The 21,568-nt window shown below is 38.2% G+C and overlaps 1 protein-coding gene across 9 annotated transcripts in view; it reads right to left on the reverse strand.

Annotated features, from left to right (window-relative positions):
* The window catches only part of UBAP2 (ubiquitin associated protein 2), a 91,700-nt gene that overhangs the window by 51,008 nt on the left and 19,124 nt on the right, over positions 1-21,568 (reverse strand). For 8 of the 9 annotated variants that reach the window (XM_021380008.1, XM_021380006.1, XM_021380007.1 and 5 more), the window contains exons 2-7: positions 19,487-19,626; positions 14,013-14,090; positions 12,430-12,540; positions 8,572-8,725; positions 6,973-7,050; positions 721-775 (exon numbers count right to left, since the gene is read on the reverse strand). In XM_021380008.1, the coding sequence (XP_021235683.1) occupies positions 721-775; positions 6,973-7,050; positions 8,572-8,725; positions 12,430-12,540; positions 14,013-14,090; positions 19,487-19,585 (575 nt within the window). In that variant the 5' untranslated portion in view covers positions 19,586-19,626. The remainder of the gene's footprint in view (positions 1-720; positions 776-6,972; positions 7,051-8,571; positions 8,726-12,429; positions 12,541-14,012; positions 14,091-19,486; positions 19,627-21,568) is intronic. The other variant, XM_021380010.1, reaches the window with a different exon arrangement.

A 21,568-nucleotide genomic window follows, 5' to 3' on the forward strand; every position in this document is an offset into this window, starting at 1 on the left:
TCACTAAGATTATTTAAGAATGCACTCCTGACACCAGTGCCAAAAAACAGATGCCTATTACAGGTGAAAAGGACTAATTCAGAAAAACTTCTTTCCAGTTTATCATCAAGACGATGAACAAGAAGGACTATTAGAGAAGTAAAACTAGCCTTCTGTTCATTGTGACATCACTGATGTTACATGAAACATCATTTCAAGCAAACATTGAAAGTAGTGGAGGCTACGCTTCTCTGAATCAAGTTATTCTGATAAAACTGAAAACAATTTTTAGGGCTAATCATCAACTTCCATTGATTCTGTTTTAGAGTACATGCATGTCCAAACAACTGAAGCATGAAAGCTCAAAAACAGGAGAAAGTTTATAATGGCTAGTCTTCCTGATTTATTTAGGGCTCACATGTTTCACATTACACTGAAACAAATCTTTTTAAATTGGCTTTGGACAATAACCACTTCAGAGAACTTTCAGCCTCCTAGGTGCTACGCGGCTGGTACCAATAGATACAAATGAGTTCAAGTTTGACACTGAGTAAACTAAGATTCGGATCATCCAATTAGAAATACTGGATTAAAATAATCAATTTATTATCTAACAGAGCTGTGAATTTTAGCATCCATGCTGATTTACTCTACATACAGCAATATTAATACATACAGTGGCAATCAATATTGCTGCTGAGCTTGATCCCCCCCAAAATCTGTGCTCTGTGTGTTTCTTACCCCATGCCTTGGGCTGAAAACCTCCCCGCTCCTCTCCCTCTGCCACGTCCAAACCCTAGGAGAGAAAACACCATTTAACAGCAAAAGCAGAGAAGGAGCCAGTCACTAGTCTGTCACACAAGAAAATGCCATAATTAAGAGACAACCACTGCAATTATTTAAATATATTTTCTCACAGGAGAACATTTCCCTAATATATGCAATCCCAGGCAACCTGATCTAGTGCTTGATCTAGCAGTAGGCAATCCTGCCCGTGGCAGTGGGGTTGGAACAAGATCATCTTTGAGGTCTCCTCCAGCCCAAGTCATCCTATGATTCAATTAAGTCACAGGTCACTGAACATTTCAGCAGGACTTGCAATTTTTGTTAGCTTTTCTGTATCTAGAGAAGTGGCACAAAATTCTAAACAATAGGACTTACCTAAACCCTCATCCCAAATGAGGCTGCTATGCTCTACTTTCTCACGCTTGCATAAGAGGCTCTAAATTCACAGCCTCCATGCATGCTCAGAATGCTCCAAAAATTCCCTGTCACTCATTGCCTGGAAGACAAGGGTGGGTGAAAGGGAGAGTGCTCAAGGGGAGAACTGCTTCAACAGAGGTCATCCTCACCTGTGACCTCAAGCTCTACTCCCTTCCCTGCACTGAGAGTTTTGCAAATACAGCCACTGATTAACCACAAAACAACCAACAAAACAATTAGTTCACTGTTGTATGAGTTCTCTGAATCAGATCCCTCCTTGCTAAATGCCAGAGAACTAGTCATCTTCACGTTTGGATAATTCACCAAAAATCAAGTAAACCTGTTGTCCCGATGCCTCCCTGCTTTTGGCATTTTTGTTGTTGTTTGGTAGGCTTGGCTTTTCTTTTTTGGCTTTGAAATCTTCAAATGCAACAGGAGACAGTACAGAACCAATTCCTCCCTGCAGTAATGTCAGTTTATTCTGCATAAAGAGTATAACTGACAGTACTCTAAAAAGATCTATACGTGGTTTCCGGCACAATCCTCAATGTTTCCAAAAACATTTTTCTTGTGGTAATTCACAATCTTCTTAATTGACATTTTCAATCTACCCTCAGAGAGAACAAATGACACGGCAGTAGCTCATTGTATCTTCCACTGAGACTAAAGGAATAGAATTTCCTTACAATCATTTAGCACACTGAGCAAAAGCAAATGATAGATATTAGGGAATGAATAAAGTTACTGTACTGTCTCATATAAACACTCATAAAATTTCTTGACATTTCTTTCCACTTGGATCTGCAAGCAACAGCCTAAAGTAAGGGCAATGTAACTTACTCATTTCTGTTCCAGGGAGCCGGGACTAGGGACCTACACTTAAAGGCAATTCCAATTAACATTCCTACTACTATCCTATCCAATGTCATAATTTTAAATGAACTATTTAAAACATTCTTCTGTTTTCTTTAAGCTTTTAACTCTGTTCATCAGTATATTGTTAGCTCTTTTTCTGCTTTCCAGAGCACCTCTCTCAGTCAGCCATGTTTACTTTGGCTATAATTTGTTTTCATTTAAGTTCTCCAGCATTCATTCCAGAAGAGAAACAGGTGTTGAGTTTTTCTCTTTGCAGTAAAATGCACCAGGGGTTCAAAACTTCTATAATCAAAAAATCAACTCTGGTGCCAACCCTGCATGGAAAGAATGGTTCATCCACTTCATTCAGAACGCTTCTTCTCCTAACCATATACACACTGCCAGGAAGCACAAGATAATTGCAGGACTACCCATTAATTCTGCCTATTTTGTAGAACACAGCTGAGCTTACAGATCTAAATTGTTCCTCTAGAACACGCGCTCTGTCTCACAACTAAGATTTCCATGCTGAATGGTTTGAATTAGACAAGCATCAAGGTTAAAAGAAGAGGTCTAAGAATAGCTGAACGGAGAAGAATAAGGAGACTGGAAGAGCAGGTAATAGCCTGAAGATATGTTTATCTCAGACTACACAGTAGTTGGACAGCTCAAGCCTGTGTTCTGGAAATGCAGAGCAAGACAGTCACAAGAAGATGAGGAGATAAAGGCCTACCACTTATGAATAGGTAACAAGGAGGATGTTTTCTATTCTGGGTATTCCATACTACAAAAATAAACACAGAGGTTTATATGTAGAAATTCAAATAACTTTTCTTACTAATCATCATGCAGCTAGAAGCATTGGGTCAGTTTTATACACTGCATGTGCTCTAATAATCATTTTGAGAAGCAAACGGAGAAAGCTTCCAATTCCACACTTACACTGAAAAAAAATAAGTGACATATGTTAAAACAAAACAACAACATCAAAAAGGAGAAACTATGTGACACATGAAGCTTTCTGGCCAATGCAAGCTAACTACAGGAAAGCTAAACAAACTTCAGACTGCGACCTCCAGAAGGTCTACTCTGCATTCATGTTGCAGGGGAAAAAAAAATAAAAAAAATCCTTGCTAGTTTTGGCAAAGAAAATCCAAAATATGTTCTACATGTTCTGTGCAAAGCTTTAAAAAAGCCTTTAGACACACAATTCTGGTTACAGATGCTCATTTTCTTCCAGATAAAATCTTTTTATTTAAGAAGGGTTGTTTGGCCCTTTTTTGTTGTTGTTGTTAAGAGAAAGAGATGATGTACATAAGCTGGACTAGTCTGATACTTACAAAAATGGTAAGCTGCTCGATTTTTATTTTATTTTTATTTTTTTACATATGTAGGAAATTTTTTTGTTTGAAAGGTTCCTTGACAGGAACTTTTAAGTCTGAAATTAAAACCTCATGTTTTTCTCTTTCACTTTTATTTCTATTTTGCTAGAAGGAACTCACTCTTGGTACACTGAAAGAATGATAAGGAAGAAGATTTAGGAATAGTAGTAAATGTGACAAATTCATTCTCACTTTACAAATGAGGAAGATGACTACATATGAATCTAACTACTTCTATGCTGAATGAAGTTCATCTACCTGCTATCCTGTTATCAACTACTGTCAATGAGATTTACATGGAAGCATGTAAGAGCTGAAATCACAGCACAATCTCCCTGAACACTCTCCCGGTCTTCAACTATTTGTGGATCAAAGACCTCATGAACCAGATAATCTACAGAATTCACAGCCCTCGTTGGGTTTTGGGGGTTGTTTTTCGTTGTTGGTGGTGGTTAGTTGGTCCTGTTTCTTCACTACGGTTCTTTTTTAGGATGATTCTGTCAAGAGCCTGCACGTGGAAGTTTCCAGAATCCGTAACACCTTATAGTAAAGAATTCCTCAGGCTAACTACCTATAAGAATATCACCTCCTTATGTTCATTTTGAATCCGTAACATAATAATCTACTCTCCTCCTCACATCAACTGATTGATCAATTGATTTTCCCATGGAAGGTTTCCTGAAGAAATTTTACAGATCCCTCTCACACAACCACTGAGCCCTCTCTTTTGGAGGCTGCAAAGCCCTACTCTGCTTGCTCCTCGCAGCCCATAAAGGCCATCTTCTCAGCACCTTTCAAAGCCTCCTGTAGTTCTGCTGCTCCCACTTCCACGTTGGGTACAGGACAGTGGGAGAACCAGATATGAATTTAAAACTGAAGATGTGGGAATAGTAGAAAACAGCAATATAAAAAAAACACCATGCCTATAAAATCTGTCAGTTTATATACAGCACTACAGCTGATTAAAACACAAATAAGTAAACATCTCTAGAACTGACAGTCCTGAGGGCATAACCACCTCTCTTCCTAATTCCTTCAGGAGATTCCATTCCAAGTCCTCGCATCACTGACGCAGAAATACAATTGTTATCAATCACCGTTATAGTGATTTTTTTTTTTTACAGCTAAATTTAACTGATACAAGAAATTCATTTCTGAAGAGAAACACAGATGGGAAGGCCACCTTAAAAGCGTGAGTTCCTTGACTCTTTTCCAAATCAAAGTTTACAATCTGCTTAGCAAGCAAAGATTAACAGCTGAGAAGCAAAGCAGTCCCAGCTGGGATGTGTCACAAAACACCTCCTGCAGTGCACTTTTGTTTCCTCTTCCTTGGTCAGTAATACTTAACTACTTGAAATCCCTGATCTCTCGCATGCAAACCAGCACTGTTTGTACATAGTATACCTATTACCCTGTAAAGTTGCAAGGAATGCCACACAGTCATTAACGGAAAATCTACTGTGTAAGGAAGTTAATGCCTATAGCACTAAGGCTGAAATTCTCAGTATCACTGTTGGTGTTTTCTTCCCCCAGTAAATAACATGAGTTAATTCAATTTCTCCTGTTTTCAGTGCATGTCATTTCTTAACATTAGATTCTTCTACAATAAAGCAGTAATACAATGGCCCAACAATTCTCCCCCTAGAAAGCAGCCAATAAGATAATTCCAGCCTGAGACAGTAACTTAAAATAGAGAAAGTGTGCATTGCTCAGATATTAGCTGACCCCTACTTTTATATGATGCCTACACTCCTACACACACTGAATGAAGCATTTTTAAAAGAGGATTCTGTGGTGATTACCACAGAATCTATTTACTTTTAGCTGAAGTACTTTACCTCTGTATTTCCCTATTTTGTCTAACAGTGAAGGCTAGTGAATAAAATGGCAAGAAGCTTTTATTTAAAATAAAATCTACTCATACTGAAAGAAAGTCATGCATCCCTGAAATACTGAAAAGTAAATTATACAGCTTTATATAATTACCTGCAGATTTTGAGGGCTTGCATTATAAAATTAAACTAGGTATTTCTACTGTATAATACATATACTTGCAATATAACAATCAGGAAGCCATTCAAAGGGTTTATCACAGACCGCTGAGAAGACTTCATCAAGGCACAGTGCTCACATTAATGTAAAGTATAAAATGTTTGGTAAAGAGATACAGAAATACTACATACACTAACCCAGTAACAGAAACTGGACAAAGTTCTTCCTATTTCTTCAGTCAGTTACACTATTTTGATACTGATGGCTAAATGCCTTGGCTTGAAACATGATATTTACCTAGAAAGGTTATGGTAACAACAAATGCAATGCTTTGTTCATACGGTTACAAATAAAAATACTGATTGAACTTGAAATTAACTTCTAAATTTCACAAAAAAAAATGTTTAAGTCCTACCTTTATACTTACAACATGCATAAATAATTATTTAACAATAAAAACTAAAGCATTTAAATTCCATCTGTGAACAGCAGACCTCCTCTGCAAACCTACGCTGTGCACGTGTCATTTCTTATCTGCAGATTGACATGCACAGTCAAGTCATTCTCACAATCCTCTGGAAGTTATGTGTCTTTACACCTTTCCATTCCTTCAGTATACAAATTTGGTGACAATGAAGTTTGATGTTTCAGTCACTGAATGCCTTGTCACTGCATATTCCAAACAGAAGAGTCCTTTGTAGGTAGAAACTCTCTTTTTCCCCATTATTCAGACATCACTTATTAAGCTATTAGCTCTGCTGTGCACTTCATCATTTTAATTTTATATCCATTTTCCCCACACAAGCTGTACCATTCCCAGCTATCCATTTCTCTTCCTCTTGCTCTAAGAAAAATATGCTTCTTTCCACAGATCAAATGAAAATCTAAACCAGCTACGCATCTCTTGTTTCCACACCACAAAAAGGCCATAATCTTTCCTATCTCTTCTACAGAATGCAGTTAGAGTTGTACCTATGAGTCCACAGTACTCTTTCCATAGCTCTCCTCATCAATACTCCCATGCCAATTCTTTTTTTTTTTTTTTTTAACCAAGAAACCTCTAGGGTCACAAGTGCTCTTCAACTGGGTACCGAAAACAGAAGGCAAACCTGACAACAGGATCTACTACAACAAAATGGCATAAGAACATACCAAATCCCTCCACAAGAGCTCTACAGAAGGAATCTTGCACTCTCCTGCTGCCAAGGTACATCTTGAGGAGTCCATTACACTCCCACACACAGGAGGCTGTCATGATTCAACATGGAGAAGAGCTCTCCATAGCCAGAGGACACCAGTCTATCACACAAAAAATTGCCATGAAGGTGATATGCCAATTCTTTTAAGCCATTATGAAACCAAACAATGCTTTCATAGTGGCTAGGAGTCTCAAACAACAATTGCAGGGGGAGAGTATCTAAATTAAAGGTGGCTGAGGTGCTCATGGATTCAAAGGATAACAAACAAATGCTTAAAAATAAGCTTTTAATTAAATAAATGAGGGAGTTCCATTTCAGGAAATGAAATCAGTGCCAGTCCCACACCAGTGCCACCATCTCACCTCTCCCACGGCCACGTTTCCCACGGTCTGAAGGCCTGTCACCTTGACTGTTGTCCACTCCATTTTCTTCAGCTCTAACTGTGGAGAGAAGACAGCTTAAGAGAAACTTTACATACTTGTACATGAGACAATACAGTCATCTGCTTAACTTGAACCCAAAAAGAAAAGGAAAGATTGTCAGAGCACGATGGTCAAGATATCTCAGTCATCCCTCTTCTTTTGCAGGCCTAGCTACAGGCAAGCTGTTTACTTTAAACTGGACAACTAGGAAGCAAAATATCTATTAAGAGGGTTATGTCTTCTAGCAGACACAACACTGTTTTTTAAACTGTGGTCTCAAACCTCTAAAGAGGCAAGAAATTACCCTGCTTCATGCTTCACTTTCCTGATAACAGGTTGGTTGGCAACAGCAGAAGAGTAAGATAACCAATAACACCAACTCTTCTCCTGTACTCCTGCCCTGTGCCACATCCCCTGACTCCCTTAAAGTGAGGGCTGGAAAATGACTGACCACTCAGAACATTGCTGAGAATTTTGTACTATACAACACATCCAGATAGCATCAACAAAACTTAAAAATTAAAGAATGCATATAAAGGTGGGAAGATAATATCAAGATTTGGTAATCATCTTTAGCTCCAGTTTAGTACAGAAACAAGCAGCATACAGACTTGCCAAAAAATCTCTCTCCTCACTTCCATTCTTCTATAAAGATTCACAATGCCTTCACTGACCAGCACAGTATCTGAATATATTCCAGCTTTGAGTTACCAAAGTTTGGCTAAAATTGTAAATATTTGTCCTGCTTCTAAGGGAAAAGGTGGGGTTCTTTTGGTTGTGTTATTTTTTATCCTCTCCATTTTCTGCTCATTTAATCAATGTTATGATAAATATTCATGGCTATCGTGGAAAACACAGGCAGCTTACATAATTGCTGATAACACTTAAGAGAAAAAAGGCAATGTGTATATTCAATGGTGATTTAATGTGATTCTACCTAATTTGGAAAATATCCGTTCTCTTTTGCATGATATACTATTCTATCTGTATAAAAGAGCAATTTAAATGTTTCAGTTCACAAAGTACTTATTTTGTAGAAGCTCACCTGTGGCTGGGTTAAATGAGTAACATATGCTAGAGATTATTAATGTTCCCAGCTTTTTCATTCCCCTTATGAGAAGATGAAAACATCTTCATGTTCTCCCACTCATAAAAGGAGATGGAGCCAAAGCTAGGCATTTTTTTTCATTAAAAGAAACAAAAAAAAAAGTATCAGCTGTGCAGTGACATATTTGCTTTCAGGCAGTCTTACAAAGACTCAGTTCTAAAACTCATAGAAGAGACAGCAAGTTGTACAAGATCGATTAACCAAAAAGGAAAGAAATTTAAATTAAACTGAGCTGTCTCTGAAAAATAGAAGTAAAGACCATTCCAAAAATCAGGTAGACAAATCAAAAATAGCTGTCACATAAACAAGTTATAATCACTTCAGCACTGAACTTCAGCTCTAATAGACTTTGTTCCATTAAACATTCACTCTCAACCAGTTTCAGCTGCAAGAAAGACATCTGAAGCTTTTAAAATAACCCCTATACGTACACTCTCGGCCACGGCTGCCTCCTCTTCCCCGTCTGTTGGAACTTCCCCGTCCACGACTCACTTCTCTGTCCCCTCGTTTTTCTCTGTTCTCTTTGTTTTCTGAACTTTCCTTTCCAAGGCTTTTCTTCTTTCCCCCTACAGTCTCCCAAGAAGTCTATTTAGACAGAATAGAATTAGATACAGAAGTCAAAAAGGAAGAGACCTCTCTGTCTATAATATCAACCCAGACCTGTTCACTTCAAAGGAAAAATAAAAGGTATTTCTACATTACCAGGTAAGTAATATGTACCAGGAACTACACTGATATAAATGGAAAATCTAGCTCCATTTTTGCAAAGAGATGAGAAAGAAACAAATATTAGAATTTAAATGCAGACTAAGAACATGAGAAAACACCGGTGGCCACAATAAGCCAAACCATCCACTCACACAGCCACAGCTCATCACAGAGAGCAAAAGCCAAGAAATACTTTGTCTAAACAAGAAAAAAGACTATGGTCCAAACATCAGACCTCTATTTTAATATAAAAATCTATCCTTAAAATAAATTCAGTGATAACACCACTTCCACATGAACATCTGTAGGAGCTGAAAATAAAGTAACTAACACATTTGCTAAAAATAGTACAGTAATTCATGTGTTACGCAATTGCATGGTTAGTCTTCTGAGCAGAGTAAAGAAGAAGTTTTATCTGTAAATCATGAAGATGGCAAATACTCTTAATGTTCCTCTCTCTAAGAGCCCATTGTCTAGATACAGTTTTCATACAGGAAATTTGCTTATGTAGATAAGTTGCCATTAACTATGAAGCACTACATAAAGCCCATGATCTTACAACAGGCAATTACCAGTCAGTCATTTTGGTCCTGTCTTATTTCTTCTCAATTCAGACAACTAAGAAGCCCTCACAAAGCAGGCAGTGACCAAGTTGCCTACAATTAAGAAACTATTGTTGCTGAGCAGGCAGGTAACAAAACAGTTCACAAATACAAATCTAAAGTTTCAACATCCTGTGTAAGAGAGTAAGTATTAGAATGGTCACTTTTTTTTTTTAAGAAATGTATGCGAGAAATAAGGCTGGAATCACTAATCAATTTCGTCTCCAGAATTGAAGACTACACTGTCGTAAACCAACTTAGGTGAAGCACAGATGTTGCAGATTAGAAGCACAAAACTGCTTGTTTGAGCAACACCATGTTATTTGTGTGACAGAAAATTCAGCCTCCTCCAGTAACTATCATATGAACTGCTGTACGAGGCCAGGCTCTTCTCAGTGGTGTTAAGTGCCAGGAAAAGGAGCAAGAGCCTAAAATTTGAACATAACAAGTTCTGTACAAACATAGGGAATAACTCTCTCTCTCTGCCCAGAGAGGTTGCAGACCCTCCTTCTGTGGAGATATACAAGACTTGTCTGGACACCTACCTACAAGACCTATTGTAGTGAGCCTGCTTTCACACGAGGGTTGGACTTGATCTCTTGAAGTATCTTCCAGCCCCTGCAATTCTGTGTGTATGTGATTTCACCTGCTGTAGCCTGTGTAACTGTATTACACACTAAGACACTCTAAGAATTTTAGAGATCTTTCAAAAGAGAATTAAGTAACTGCACTGACATCTGAAGAACCAAATCTGGATGGTTCAGAACACACTATTATTTGTCTAATGAGTATAGTGCCAAAAGCTTTTTAATCATTTTAAGAAATTCCCCAAACGGAATGATCCTGCAAATCATATGTAAAAGCAGACTCTCTTTAATAAAGCTTTATATGACTTGAAAAGTAACAGTAAAAGGAAAACAATGAAAACATCAGATTTCCATGCTTTGCCACAAATAAGGATTTCAGACAATCACAAGGGCTTTGGGATTTGAAAAGTCTTCTATTACTATTTATACAGGGAAAAAAAATCAATATAATTTTAGAGCCATTCCCAACTTCTTAGATGTCTTTATCTCTGTGCTTGGGTATACATCATAGACTATCATGCCTTTGTTAAGGAGTTAACTGACTAGAATTTCAGCTGAAGACTCATGCAACCCAAATTACAGTTGTGGACTTGATCCTTGGAAATACATAGCACAAGTCCCCTCTTGCTCGTCTTGTCCTTTTTAAACTACCTTCAAAAGCCTTCACAACTAAAATATGGTTGGGTATAAAATGGCTTTTACTCCTGTAGGAAATAAAAGTCCTAGGCAAAGAAACGTGCCCTTCCCTACTCTCCCTCTGTACATCCAAAGCCAGACTATCACAGCCATTCCAAGTGAAAAGTCTTCATAAAGACGGAGTACAAAGCTTTAAGGATCACAGTACTAAAAAAGAAACACTCCTGGCAATGTAAGAAAGAATTTATAAATAGACATTGTCTTTCACTCCTTGCTCTTCTAATTTCTCAAACTGTATAGATACATCTATTAAATGAGGTAAAAAAAATCACAGTGCGCTAAAGCAAAGCAAAGTTCAAAACAGATTTGGCAATCTGTACTCAGAACAAGAAGCACCTCTGCTTCCAACTTTATATCATAGCATAACTGTTCTGGAGTACAATGGCCCTGCAACAAACCATTTCAATTGTAGGTCCATAGTTCCACAAAAAATAATAAATGACTTCACACACTGATGTAGAGCTTTCTAATTAATATTCTTCCCCCTTCCTCACCAAGCCCTTTAAGTTCTCTGTATTTCTTTGAGAGTTGCATTTCTTCTGTGGAGATCAATGCATTCAGAGGGACTTTGTCAACAAGTAAAGATATTGCATCTCATTGATAAATGAATTCAGAAAGTTTATACCATGTCATCATTACTTATAACAATTTGCTAGGGTAAGAAATCATTTAATATTCTTTTTTTTTTCCAATCAAAAAGTATTTTCAACTAGAAAATTACAAATACAAGAGAAGACAGAAAAGACAGCATGTTACCAAGATTGGTATAATCAAAGTGAGATGATAGTTTCTTCTACTATCAGCTTACTCACACACTCAGCATTACACATGGCTGTGCATTACATGACTCCAGCTCTTACAAATGAAAGAGGTTAGAAAAGAGAGTTCCCTTGGTTAGAATGCTATGTGACCTAGATCCGGGGAGTACAAAGTAAAGTTTACTCTCTAACAATAAGCACACCCCGATAAATCACAGGAAGTAGTCAACATTCAACACTAAGAAAGGAAGTTCAGATTTCTTTCCTGATTTATATGAGACAGTAAACTGGATTCTATCTCAGATAAACCTAAGTCCCTCCAGCAAAAAGTTACAGCAATTTCGTGAAAACCCCCTGTTGCCGTGCAACAGTAAGTGACATTGTTGCTACACACAGCTTAGTTTCCTCTTTCTGCTTCTCAATAAAGACAGGCAAATGAGCAACACAGTAACAAAAGAATTACTTGCTGCATACTCTTTTGCTATTACTAGTTTTCTACTGATCTTTGAGACACAGACCCCAGAACTTGCAATGCATTCCTATAAGAATTACATGTCTTCAAGTACCTCCCTATCCTTTTAGGTTTATACAGATTGTTCTTTGTGGCAAACACGGTACCATCTAAGTCTCAGGTTTCATGATTGTGGAGGTGCTTCAAATAGGTCAGCATAAAACAAAAAGATGCTCCAAAGAACACAAATACACCTAAATAAAAGCTGGAAGACTGCAGGACAAAAAGCAGGAAAACCATGACATTTTCAAGCCTAATCTAAGGTATGCACAAGACAGAGGCTGCTTTGGTCCTTCTTTCCTTCAGAGGAACTTCAGTGGAGACATGGAAATCTAAAGCTACTGAATAGGACTTTTCCAATCACTATCCCAAAGTAGAAAGGTACAACAAGCAAAAAGAGTAGTTGAATATTAAAGTAAAACCTTACCGTGTCTGAACTTCCTTCCAGCAGTATGTTGATTGCTCTGTTCACATCCCCATTACAATCATGTAGTGCCACAATGCACTCATCCTGGTTTTTCCCCGTCACTTCCATAAGCTGGCAGTAAAAGTCACACATTAAAATATTCAAATTATCATCATAAAGTAAGAGTTAATACCACCACAGATTCCAAAGATGTGCGCAGCTACTGCGTCAGATGTTAAATGCTGTTATCCCCAGGACAGCCTTATATGAGTGTAAAAACATAAGAGACTAGGACAGCTCCAGTATCATCCTCCCTCATCACTTGACCCACTGTGTAAGCACAGCCATCAAGTAAACCATGGTGGAAAATCCAGATCCACCTGGAAAAACATCCAGAAAAGTTAACTTTTTCAACCAGATCAGCTCCTTTATCTACTTCAGCAAAAGCCACACAAAAGGGCTAAATGATGGCTGCTCAAGGAGAGCTGGTACTGAATTATGCTTCGTGGACATGCAGCACGCGTCCTGAGCAGTATGGGACTAATATAAATAAAATCTTTCATGGGGCATCCAGTACTTCTACCCACAGAGAAAAAAAAATATGAGATAGAAATAAACATTTTGTAGAACTCCTATGAAGAATTTAATTCTTAGCTTTCTTCTGATCAGCAAAGCTACAGGCACTATTTCAGGGTCCTTTGGCTTTAGGATCTACAGGACTTCACTCCTAGCATAGCAATGAACAACTTCATAGAAAAGAAAAACAAAAAGCAGTTAACAGTGACTCAGAAGAGGCTTTAGAAAGGAAAGGAAATCAAGAAGTGTGCCCCCACCTGCTGCATCAATGCACTCACAATAAATCTTCTAGATGTGTTCCTACATTCTACATGAACTGTGACGTGCTTGGTAAGGTAAAAATCACCAATGCACTGAGCCAAACAGGTATGGTTGAGTAACTATAACTGTGTAATACTATTTTTAAAAAATTGTGTAATACTATTAAAACTATAACTGTATAGCAGTGTAATGGAAGCTTGAATACATAAACCCAAAGCTCAGCATGATAGAGGAAACAGTGTGATATTTCACTTCAATGCATACACAGATCTAGGAGGTTAGATTTTATAAGAAAAATAAACCTACACCATTCAATTCACCTTTCGCTAATATTAGATTTTTACTAATTTCCTACTGTTTCCTGAAATACAGATGATGATTTAGCAAACTCAGTTTACGTAGGTGACTAGTTTTTCCCACATTCATGTACATGCAGACAAACCAAATGCACTCGTTAATTCTGAGACAGCTAAGCATCAGGACCAAACTAGAGATAGAGTTTGGAAGAAACATCAGTTTTGGCTAAAAGGCTTGTTTACAAAGAGAAATGCACCACTGTAACTATACAGCCAGAGTTATACTACCATACAGTGTCTTACAAGCAGACTTCTACGGTGCAATAAGCGCACCTTTTCCTAATTAAACATCTATCATTCTGAAAATGGCTTCATCTAAATAAGAATCAGTCACCCTAGCTCCAAAATGTAAGCCATCCTAGGAACACTTTATCTGCAGGGCATAAAAACTCTGTACCGTAAGAAACATACTTGTTTCACTTTATCTTCAAAATCTGCATCATTCTTATCGTAGATCATCTGAGCAAGGCGAATCTGTTCTGCTGTTGCCTGAAAAATGCAAACATTCAATAAAGTATACAAAGTGTAACAGCACATTTTTAAAAAGTATCTCCTAGAGTCACTATTTTTCTCTCCAGATTCTCAGAAAGAGTAGGTGCACCAAAAACAGAAGAGCTAAGGGGAAGTGATTAACATTTTCTTCTCTATGACCATTTTACAGTTAAAAAGTTTATTGGAACAGAAGCAATTTCAACATGTGCTTCTGATGTTCGTGCCAAAGTTAAAAACCACTACATAGATAAGACAATTATGTAATAAGAGAATTATGTAATAGCATTTATTACACAAGTTTGTTTTGATATATTAGCTTTATTTAGTATTTATCACTCCAGAGCCATTTTTATCATAAAAAAGCAGTAATGGTCTTTCTCTAAATTAAACACCTCTCTGATGATTCCTGCTCCCATCACCTTCCCTTGACTCTCCAAATGTGACTGTGGATTTACGAATACTTAAAAGACAGGGTTGCACCTCCAGAAATATGAATATGAAAGATGAAGTATTGTTGCCTCTGAAACATTTCTGGACCACAAAAGTATACTCACAACTTCTCCAGAAGTTGTTAGACTAAAACAGATGGATGCAGTAAAGCACCATAAATCCCACTATGTGATGGATGCTCCACAAACAAAGCTACTCAACACCATTATTGTCTCCTCATATAAGGCTACTCTTCATAGCGTGACATATGCAGTCCACTTGAACTGCATTCCCATGAAAATATCAAAGATAACTGTATGCTGCATGATCCTGGTCTTAATTTGATTTCTGCTCAAACAGAAAAGACTTGCTATAAAAGGCTGATACTGACAAGAGCTAATACCCAAAATGCAATTAGATGTGCTGCAAAATATTTCTTCATTAAGAAAGGGACCACTTCATCCACTGAAATTCTTGAATAAAAGGATTCATCCTGAGCAGCTGGTCAAACCTCACCTTTTGAAGTCTCACTTCACAGAATACCAACATGAAGTTCTGAGCCTCAAGAGTTTGACTCATCAGACTCAAATTGCATTGCTGTTGGAGTTTACCACAAATACAAGCTCTGGAGAAGGTCGCCAAGTGCAAATGCTGAGAAGAGTCTAAAAATTACTCCACCATACACCATCAGCTGCTTATTTGCTGAGAAGTTACTGCAGCTGTCTCAGTTCCTTGAGGGAAGTGACATTTGCCATGCTGAGAGGCAATGTTCCAAGACAATTAGTGTTTGTAACAGAGTTAAGCACTCTGTGCTATTTCACATTTCCAAAGTATCATGCTGACAGCTTCATACATCAACTGGTAACACAAATGAGAGACTATGGTGGAATTCCCAGCTCCAAGCCTTGTATTTTCCAGAGCACACTACACCTTCATGAAAGACTCTCAGTTAGTAGGGTGCTCTGTGCAAAAACCCTTTATTGGTGTCTGCTAGGTAAGCAGCAGAGAACAAAAAGTAGATGTCCACCAGTTTCAGGACTTATGCCTTGTTGATATATCCTCTTCCTCTGAGTGACTTCAGTTTCCTTGGGCCCATCACAATTTTTAAACTCAAGACGTTTCCTTTACAGACATCCAAAGCAGAAAAATTCAGACAATGTAATCTCTCTACAGACATGACCACATATTTGACCAAAAACAGGAAGCCATTAAGACTGATTTTTAATTTTAAGTTCTCATCAGATGACAGAAATATAGCAATTTAATAACAATATAAAACGTGTGACAGTATCATATTTTTTCCCGTGTAAGCAGTGGGCTTAGAAAATCATCAGTATTTACGCCAGTGGACTACCTCCATACAGAACTCAAGATTCTCAAGTAAAACAAAGATGTTTTTATTACACAAACACCAAATCATAGTCACGAGTTTGGGGATTTTTTTTGTCCAGTAACTTGCTGTTCTTCATTTTTTAAGACACCACCTTTAAAAGTAACATTTTATTGTCCTATTAAATAGTACGAAACTTTACTCAGCCTTTCAAGATACATGATCTTTGCAGTGTTAGTACACAATATTTTGAATCAACAACTTACAACTCCCAGAAAATAGAAATGTATAAAACACAAAACTAGTGACAGTAATAGGCCCAGATCTCATAATAAAATGGTGTATCTATTATCCAGATGCCAGAGAAAATATCTGCAATGTAATTTCTTGAACTATGATAATAGGATATGACAATAAAGAAATCTCCATTTAGGAAAGCAATGTTCTTCTAGATTCGGAGAAAATAATCAGTAGTGATTAAACAGTAAAACAATGCATATTTCTGTTGATCTCTCAAGTTTGACTAAGTAGGAAAGTCCATCAGATTTCTAAATAAAAACGTACAGTGCAGTAAAGCTAGTTTCTGTATCTTTAATAATCATATTTTCTGTTGAACTGAGCAAACAAGTATTTGTTATGCAAGTAGAAAGAATAAATGGATAAAACCCAGAACACGTGCAGTAAGACCAAACGCTTAAAACCTCTGAATCACACCAACTGGAAAGGTCCTCCAGTAATACTCATGCAACCTTCCACTGAGAGCAGGCCCAATCAGAGGAATTGCCTGGGGCCAGATAGAGATTTCACCATCTCTCTAATCCTTACTTCAGTATTTGCTAACTGTGAAGGTAGTTTTTTTTTCCTCCCTCTTTCAACAGCTGGAATTTCCAGTGTTCCAGCTTGAGCCATGAGACCTCTCTGATAAGACTCAGGCTTTACTTTTTCCACACCCTCACATGAGATATCTGAATAAAACCCTGCCTCTTAGGGTTGAACAAACCTAGTTCTCTTGATCTCCTCTTAATCATGCTATGCTCTGGTATCTCAGCCACTTCTTCACTGGACTTGCTCCAATCTGCCCAAAACAGTTCTTGTATATCACCCCCCCCCCCCCCAAAAAAAAAGGGGGGGAAATCATCATTTCACAGAATATTATAACAGAATAGTTCAGACTAAAGGGACCTTAAAGGTCACCTACTTCCAGCCTCCTGCCATGAGCAAGGACATCTTCCAACAGATCATGCTGCCCAGGGCCCAAACCAGTATAGCCATGAATGCCTCTGGGGGATGGGGCATCCACAACTTCTCTGGGCAAACTGTTCCTGTGCATTCACCACACCCACAAGAAAGAATTTCTTCCATGTGTCTAATTTAAATCTCTCCTCTCTTACCCCTTGTCCCATCACTAAACTTTTATCTGAAAGTCCCTTCAAGCTTTCTGTAGACTCTTCAAGGCACTGGAAGGCCACTATATCTCCCCAGAGCCTACTCTTCCCTGGGCTGAACAAGTCCATCTTTCTCAGACTGTCTCCATAGAAGAGGTGATTCAGTCTTCTGATCAGCCCATGTGGTCTCTATGTCCTTCTTGCTACAAGCTCATGTTTAATCTTTCACCAACCAACACACACAAGTTTTTCTCCTCAGAGCTGCTCTCCATCCAGTCACTCTGCAGTTTGCATTGATATTTGGGATTGCTTCAACACAGGTACAGCACCTTGCACTTGGTCTTGTAACGTTTGCACAGGCCTACCTCTCAGGCCTGTCAAGGATGCTCTGGTTGGCATCCCTTCCCTCCAGAGTAACAATTGCACCATTCAGCTTGGCATCATGCACAAATTTGCTAAGGGTGCACTCAAATCCACCACCAGTGTCATTAATAAGACATTAAGCAGTACCAGTCCCAGTATGGACACTGGAAGGACACCACTTGTCTCCAGCTGTACCATCAACCCCTTGTTTACAATTCTGAATGTAGCCATACAACCAATTCCTTATCCACTGAATAGTACATAAAATTTATGTTTCCAATTTAGAGACAAGGATGCTGTGTGGAATGACATCAAAAGCTTTGCTTATGTCAAGGTAGATTACATACATTGCTATTCCCTTGGCCACCACCCAGGTTAGTTAGGTATGATTTGCCCTTTGTGAGGCCATGCTAACTATCCACAGTCACCTCACTGCTTTCCATATGCCTTAATATGATTCCCAGGAGAATCTGCTCCATTACTCTTTCTAAGCACAGAGGGGAGGCTGGCTAGCCTATAGTATCTCGGATCTTCCTTTTTACCCTTTATAGAAACAGAGATTATGTTTTCCTTTTTCCAGTCACTGGGACTTCACCTAATCATCACAAGATTTCAAATAGTGGCTTAGCCACTTCATCTGTCAGTTCTCTCAGGAATGGGCAACTACTAGTGAAGACTGAGGCAAACAGCTGAGTGTCCCAGCCTTCTCCACATCAGTCAGTGTCAAGACCTCAACTCTCTCAGAGGTGATTTATCTTCCTTTGTTACCTTAGCTATCTGGAGAAACCCACCTTGTTATATCTTACATTTCCAGCCAAGTTTAGCTCTAGGTGTGCCTTGGCTTTCCTAATCTGGTCCCTACCCTTCTGGGCCACGTTCCTATAACCCCTCCAGGATGCTTGTCTCTGTCTATGCATTTATTTCTTGTGCTTCTGTTTGGTTAAGAAGTCAACCTGCTCACCACGCCGCTGCACACTAAACTATAATAGAACAAAAACAAATTCAGCTTCATCTACTGAAAGTCACTTTCTAAATCCACACATTAGCATGAATCACCAGCAAGCAAAACACAGCAATGCAAGGAGATGAGGGCTTGAGCTCACATAATTAATACCGTATAAAACAGGAAGGAAGTCTCCCTGTGTTGAAGATCAGCCTGGAAAACAATAAAAGAGACTGTTTCCCAGGGGAGCACCTCTAGACTGATGCATTCTTTGCCAGCAAAGAACTGAGGCAATTCTTGAATTGAGTCCAATTTTGGAGAAGTACCTCCTGACAAGAGAATAATGAGTTGCCAGAAGCAGAGAAATTTTGCACTCTCTGTAACCCAGGCAAGCACACAACTTAACTACTTTGTTGCTGGAAATCAAGACAATGGGCTAATCTCACAGATGCTCAAAATACTTTCAGTCCACTGATGGACAATCTTCATCATTTCATTTTGTGTAAAGACACTGCACAAGGAGTATAGCATTTTGTGACTTACAGATCTGCTGAATCATGCTGTAGAACACAGCATGCATCTAATAAAGTTTTCCCCACCCACCCAAATGCCTGTAAGAACCAGGAATCTTCTAGCATCATGAGGCTAGCATATGGAAGAGCTAAAATCTGAGGACGCTGAGGTCAGAGGATAAAAATCTTGACACACACATAAGTATAGAATTCGTCACTGGTGAAAATATTGCTGAAAAACACAAACTTATTTAGAGACAAGAAATAAAGGAACAATTTAATGCTGTGGTAGATTACTAAACAATTAAAGTGAGATATCAAATACTCTTCCAAAATAAGACTATAATTTATTTTCTTCGCTTTCACTGATTTATGGAAGCACGTATCATCACACACTTTCAACTCAAAGATTATTGTACGGTAGCACATACCTGTACTACTTGTTTCTGTTGTTGTATTGGCTGTGTGGTTGAAATCTGCGTTTTATCCCGAGTGCCCCGGGTACGTTCACTGCCCACCGAAGTCATCATATACAGTATATACAAAACAACGTATGTACAAAATAGAAAATCTGAAAGAGAAAAAAAGAGTGCGAGTTAAGACACAGCACTGATTCAACATCTAGGTAACATACAGCACAGTAGCTGCAGCTTTACTTGCCTTTTACAAGAACTCTACACAAAGATTCCCGTGAAAGCAGCTCAAACTATTGGATTTATCACAGTCTTCACAGTAAAAGGCAAATTAAGAGATAAAAAGCTTTCTTATCAGCTGATTGGGATCTGTCTAGATCTGTAGTTTCAACAACACCTACAAATCCTAGACTTTTCTACCTGCTGCTCTGTTGAGATTCCAGCTCCAGCTGTATGACTCTCAAAATTTGAGATTTTTGTTTTTGTAATATCTCCTTTCCTGTTTTGATGTCTGGCATTTAAGCACACTCATACCCATTCAGAACACTTACTAAAACATCACATTCACAAACCAGACTGTTCCCTATCATTATGTCTCTTTCCCAAACACATAAAGAGGTCACAGCCAACAACTACTCTATTTCTCATCCCTCACTTGTAAGAGAAATGATGATCCTTGCCTTTAAATCCAGTCTGTGGCAGTCAGATTTTACTTCAATTGATCCCATCATTAAATTAAATTTACATTCAATTTACATTCAATTGATCCCCTTCTTTGAAACAAGAAATTTTTATTTCCCCATGTTTGTACAGCACCTAGTACAAAACTGACTGATGAAAATGTTTTTTAGTACGTATGATAACTGAAAACAGCTCTCAAAATATTCATGGTCAATTGCTTGTTTTCTGCCCCTGCAACACTGGGAAGCAAAACTGCAAATGTAGGGAAGTAAAGACAATGTGTGCTTCCTGCCACATGGGCAGAAGATGTGCAAAGCTGCAGCAAAGACTTTTCACTACTGCCTTGGTGCAAGAATGTGCCTCAGTACACAACCTGTCAGGGCAGGCAGCTTCAGCACAAGTTCACTGCTGAGTTCAGTGCAAAATAACACTAAGATTAAAATGTCTTTTAGAGATTAAGCAAGTAACTGTGATTGCACGGACAAGGATGTGTTCAATATCAAACTGGTCACTAGCCTTTACAAGCAATGTGTACTGAAAAATTGAAGATGCAATGAGATGTTTCTGATCTACAGAACTCAGGAGCCTCATCTAGATAACAAAGAGACAGTTAACACCATTACAATCTTCAATTTAGAAATACGTTTTTGTTGGCCAAAATTGAACTGAACGTTGAATTGTTTTAGGTGATTGTTAAAGCTACCTCAGGCTCTGTGCCTGATACATATTTCCACAAACTCTTACATATTTAACAAGAAAAGGCCTGTCTTTACTAGGAACCAGCCACAGTATGATCTGAACTGGGACACAGTGTTTCTCCAGTTTTATGAATACATTCACCAAAGCCAATTTGTTTTGCAGTCTCTTAAGGTAGTCTAGTTTCATTGTCGTTTAAAATTTTGAACAAACAGGCTTTCAAAGCACTGTGCCTTGACATCCTATCAGCCAGATACGGTCAGAAGTAACTGAAGCTCTGGCAAAACGATCCACGGAAAGCAAAACATGAAGTAGTCGTGGAGATGGTCTGAACAACTCCAACACATATCACACTCTCTGGTCATGGTTGTTCACTGATATTTTAGACATTCCACACAATGTCCTCTGAATCTAAGCACTAAGCATAGAATGTGCGCAGAACACTAAGCATTACTTTCACAGTGTTAAAATCCTTTGTAAGCTATGCTGAGTGAACTTCCGATACCTTAAGACTAACTCAGTTTTATATATGCTAATAATGACCTTTGGTTTTGTTTGAGGGTTGGTTTTCTTTTGTGATGAGCTGATGGATAATTTAAAACAATTTCAATCTGATGATTACGAGTAATGATAAAAAGCTCAAAAGAGAGAATAAGGCAGGGAACAGCAACTTCTCTGAAAGAAAAGCTAACAGTTTAAACTATGACTGTCTAGAATCTGCAC

The sequence above is a fragment of the Numida meleagris genome, chromosome Z (genome assembly GCF_002078875.1).
Source record: "Numida meleagris isolate 19003 breed g44 Domestic line chromosome Z, NumMel1.0, whole genome shotgun sequence".
In the NCBI taxonomy this organism is placed as follows: domain Eukaryota; kingdom Metazoa; phylum Chordata; class Aves; order Galliformes; family Numididae; genus Numida; species Numida meleagris.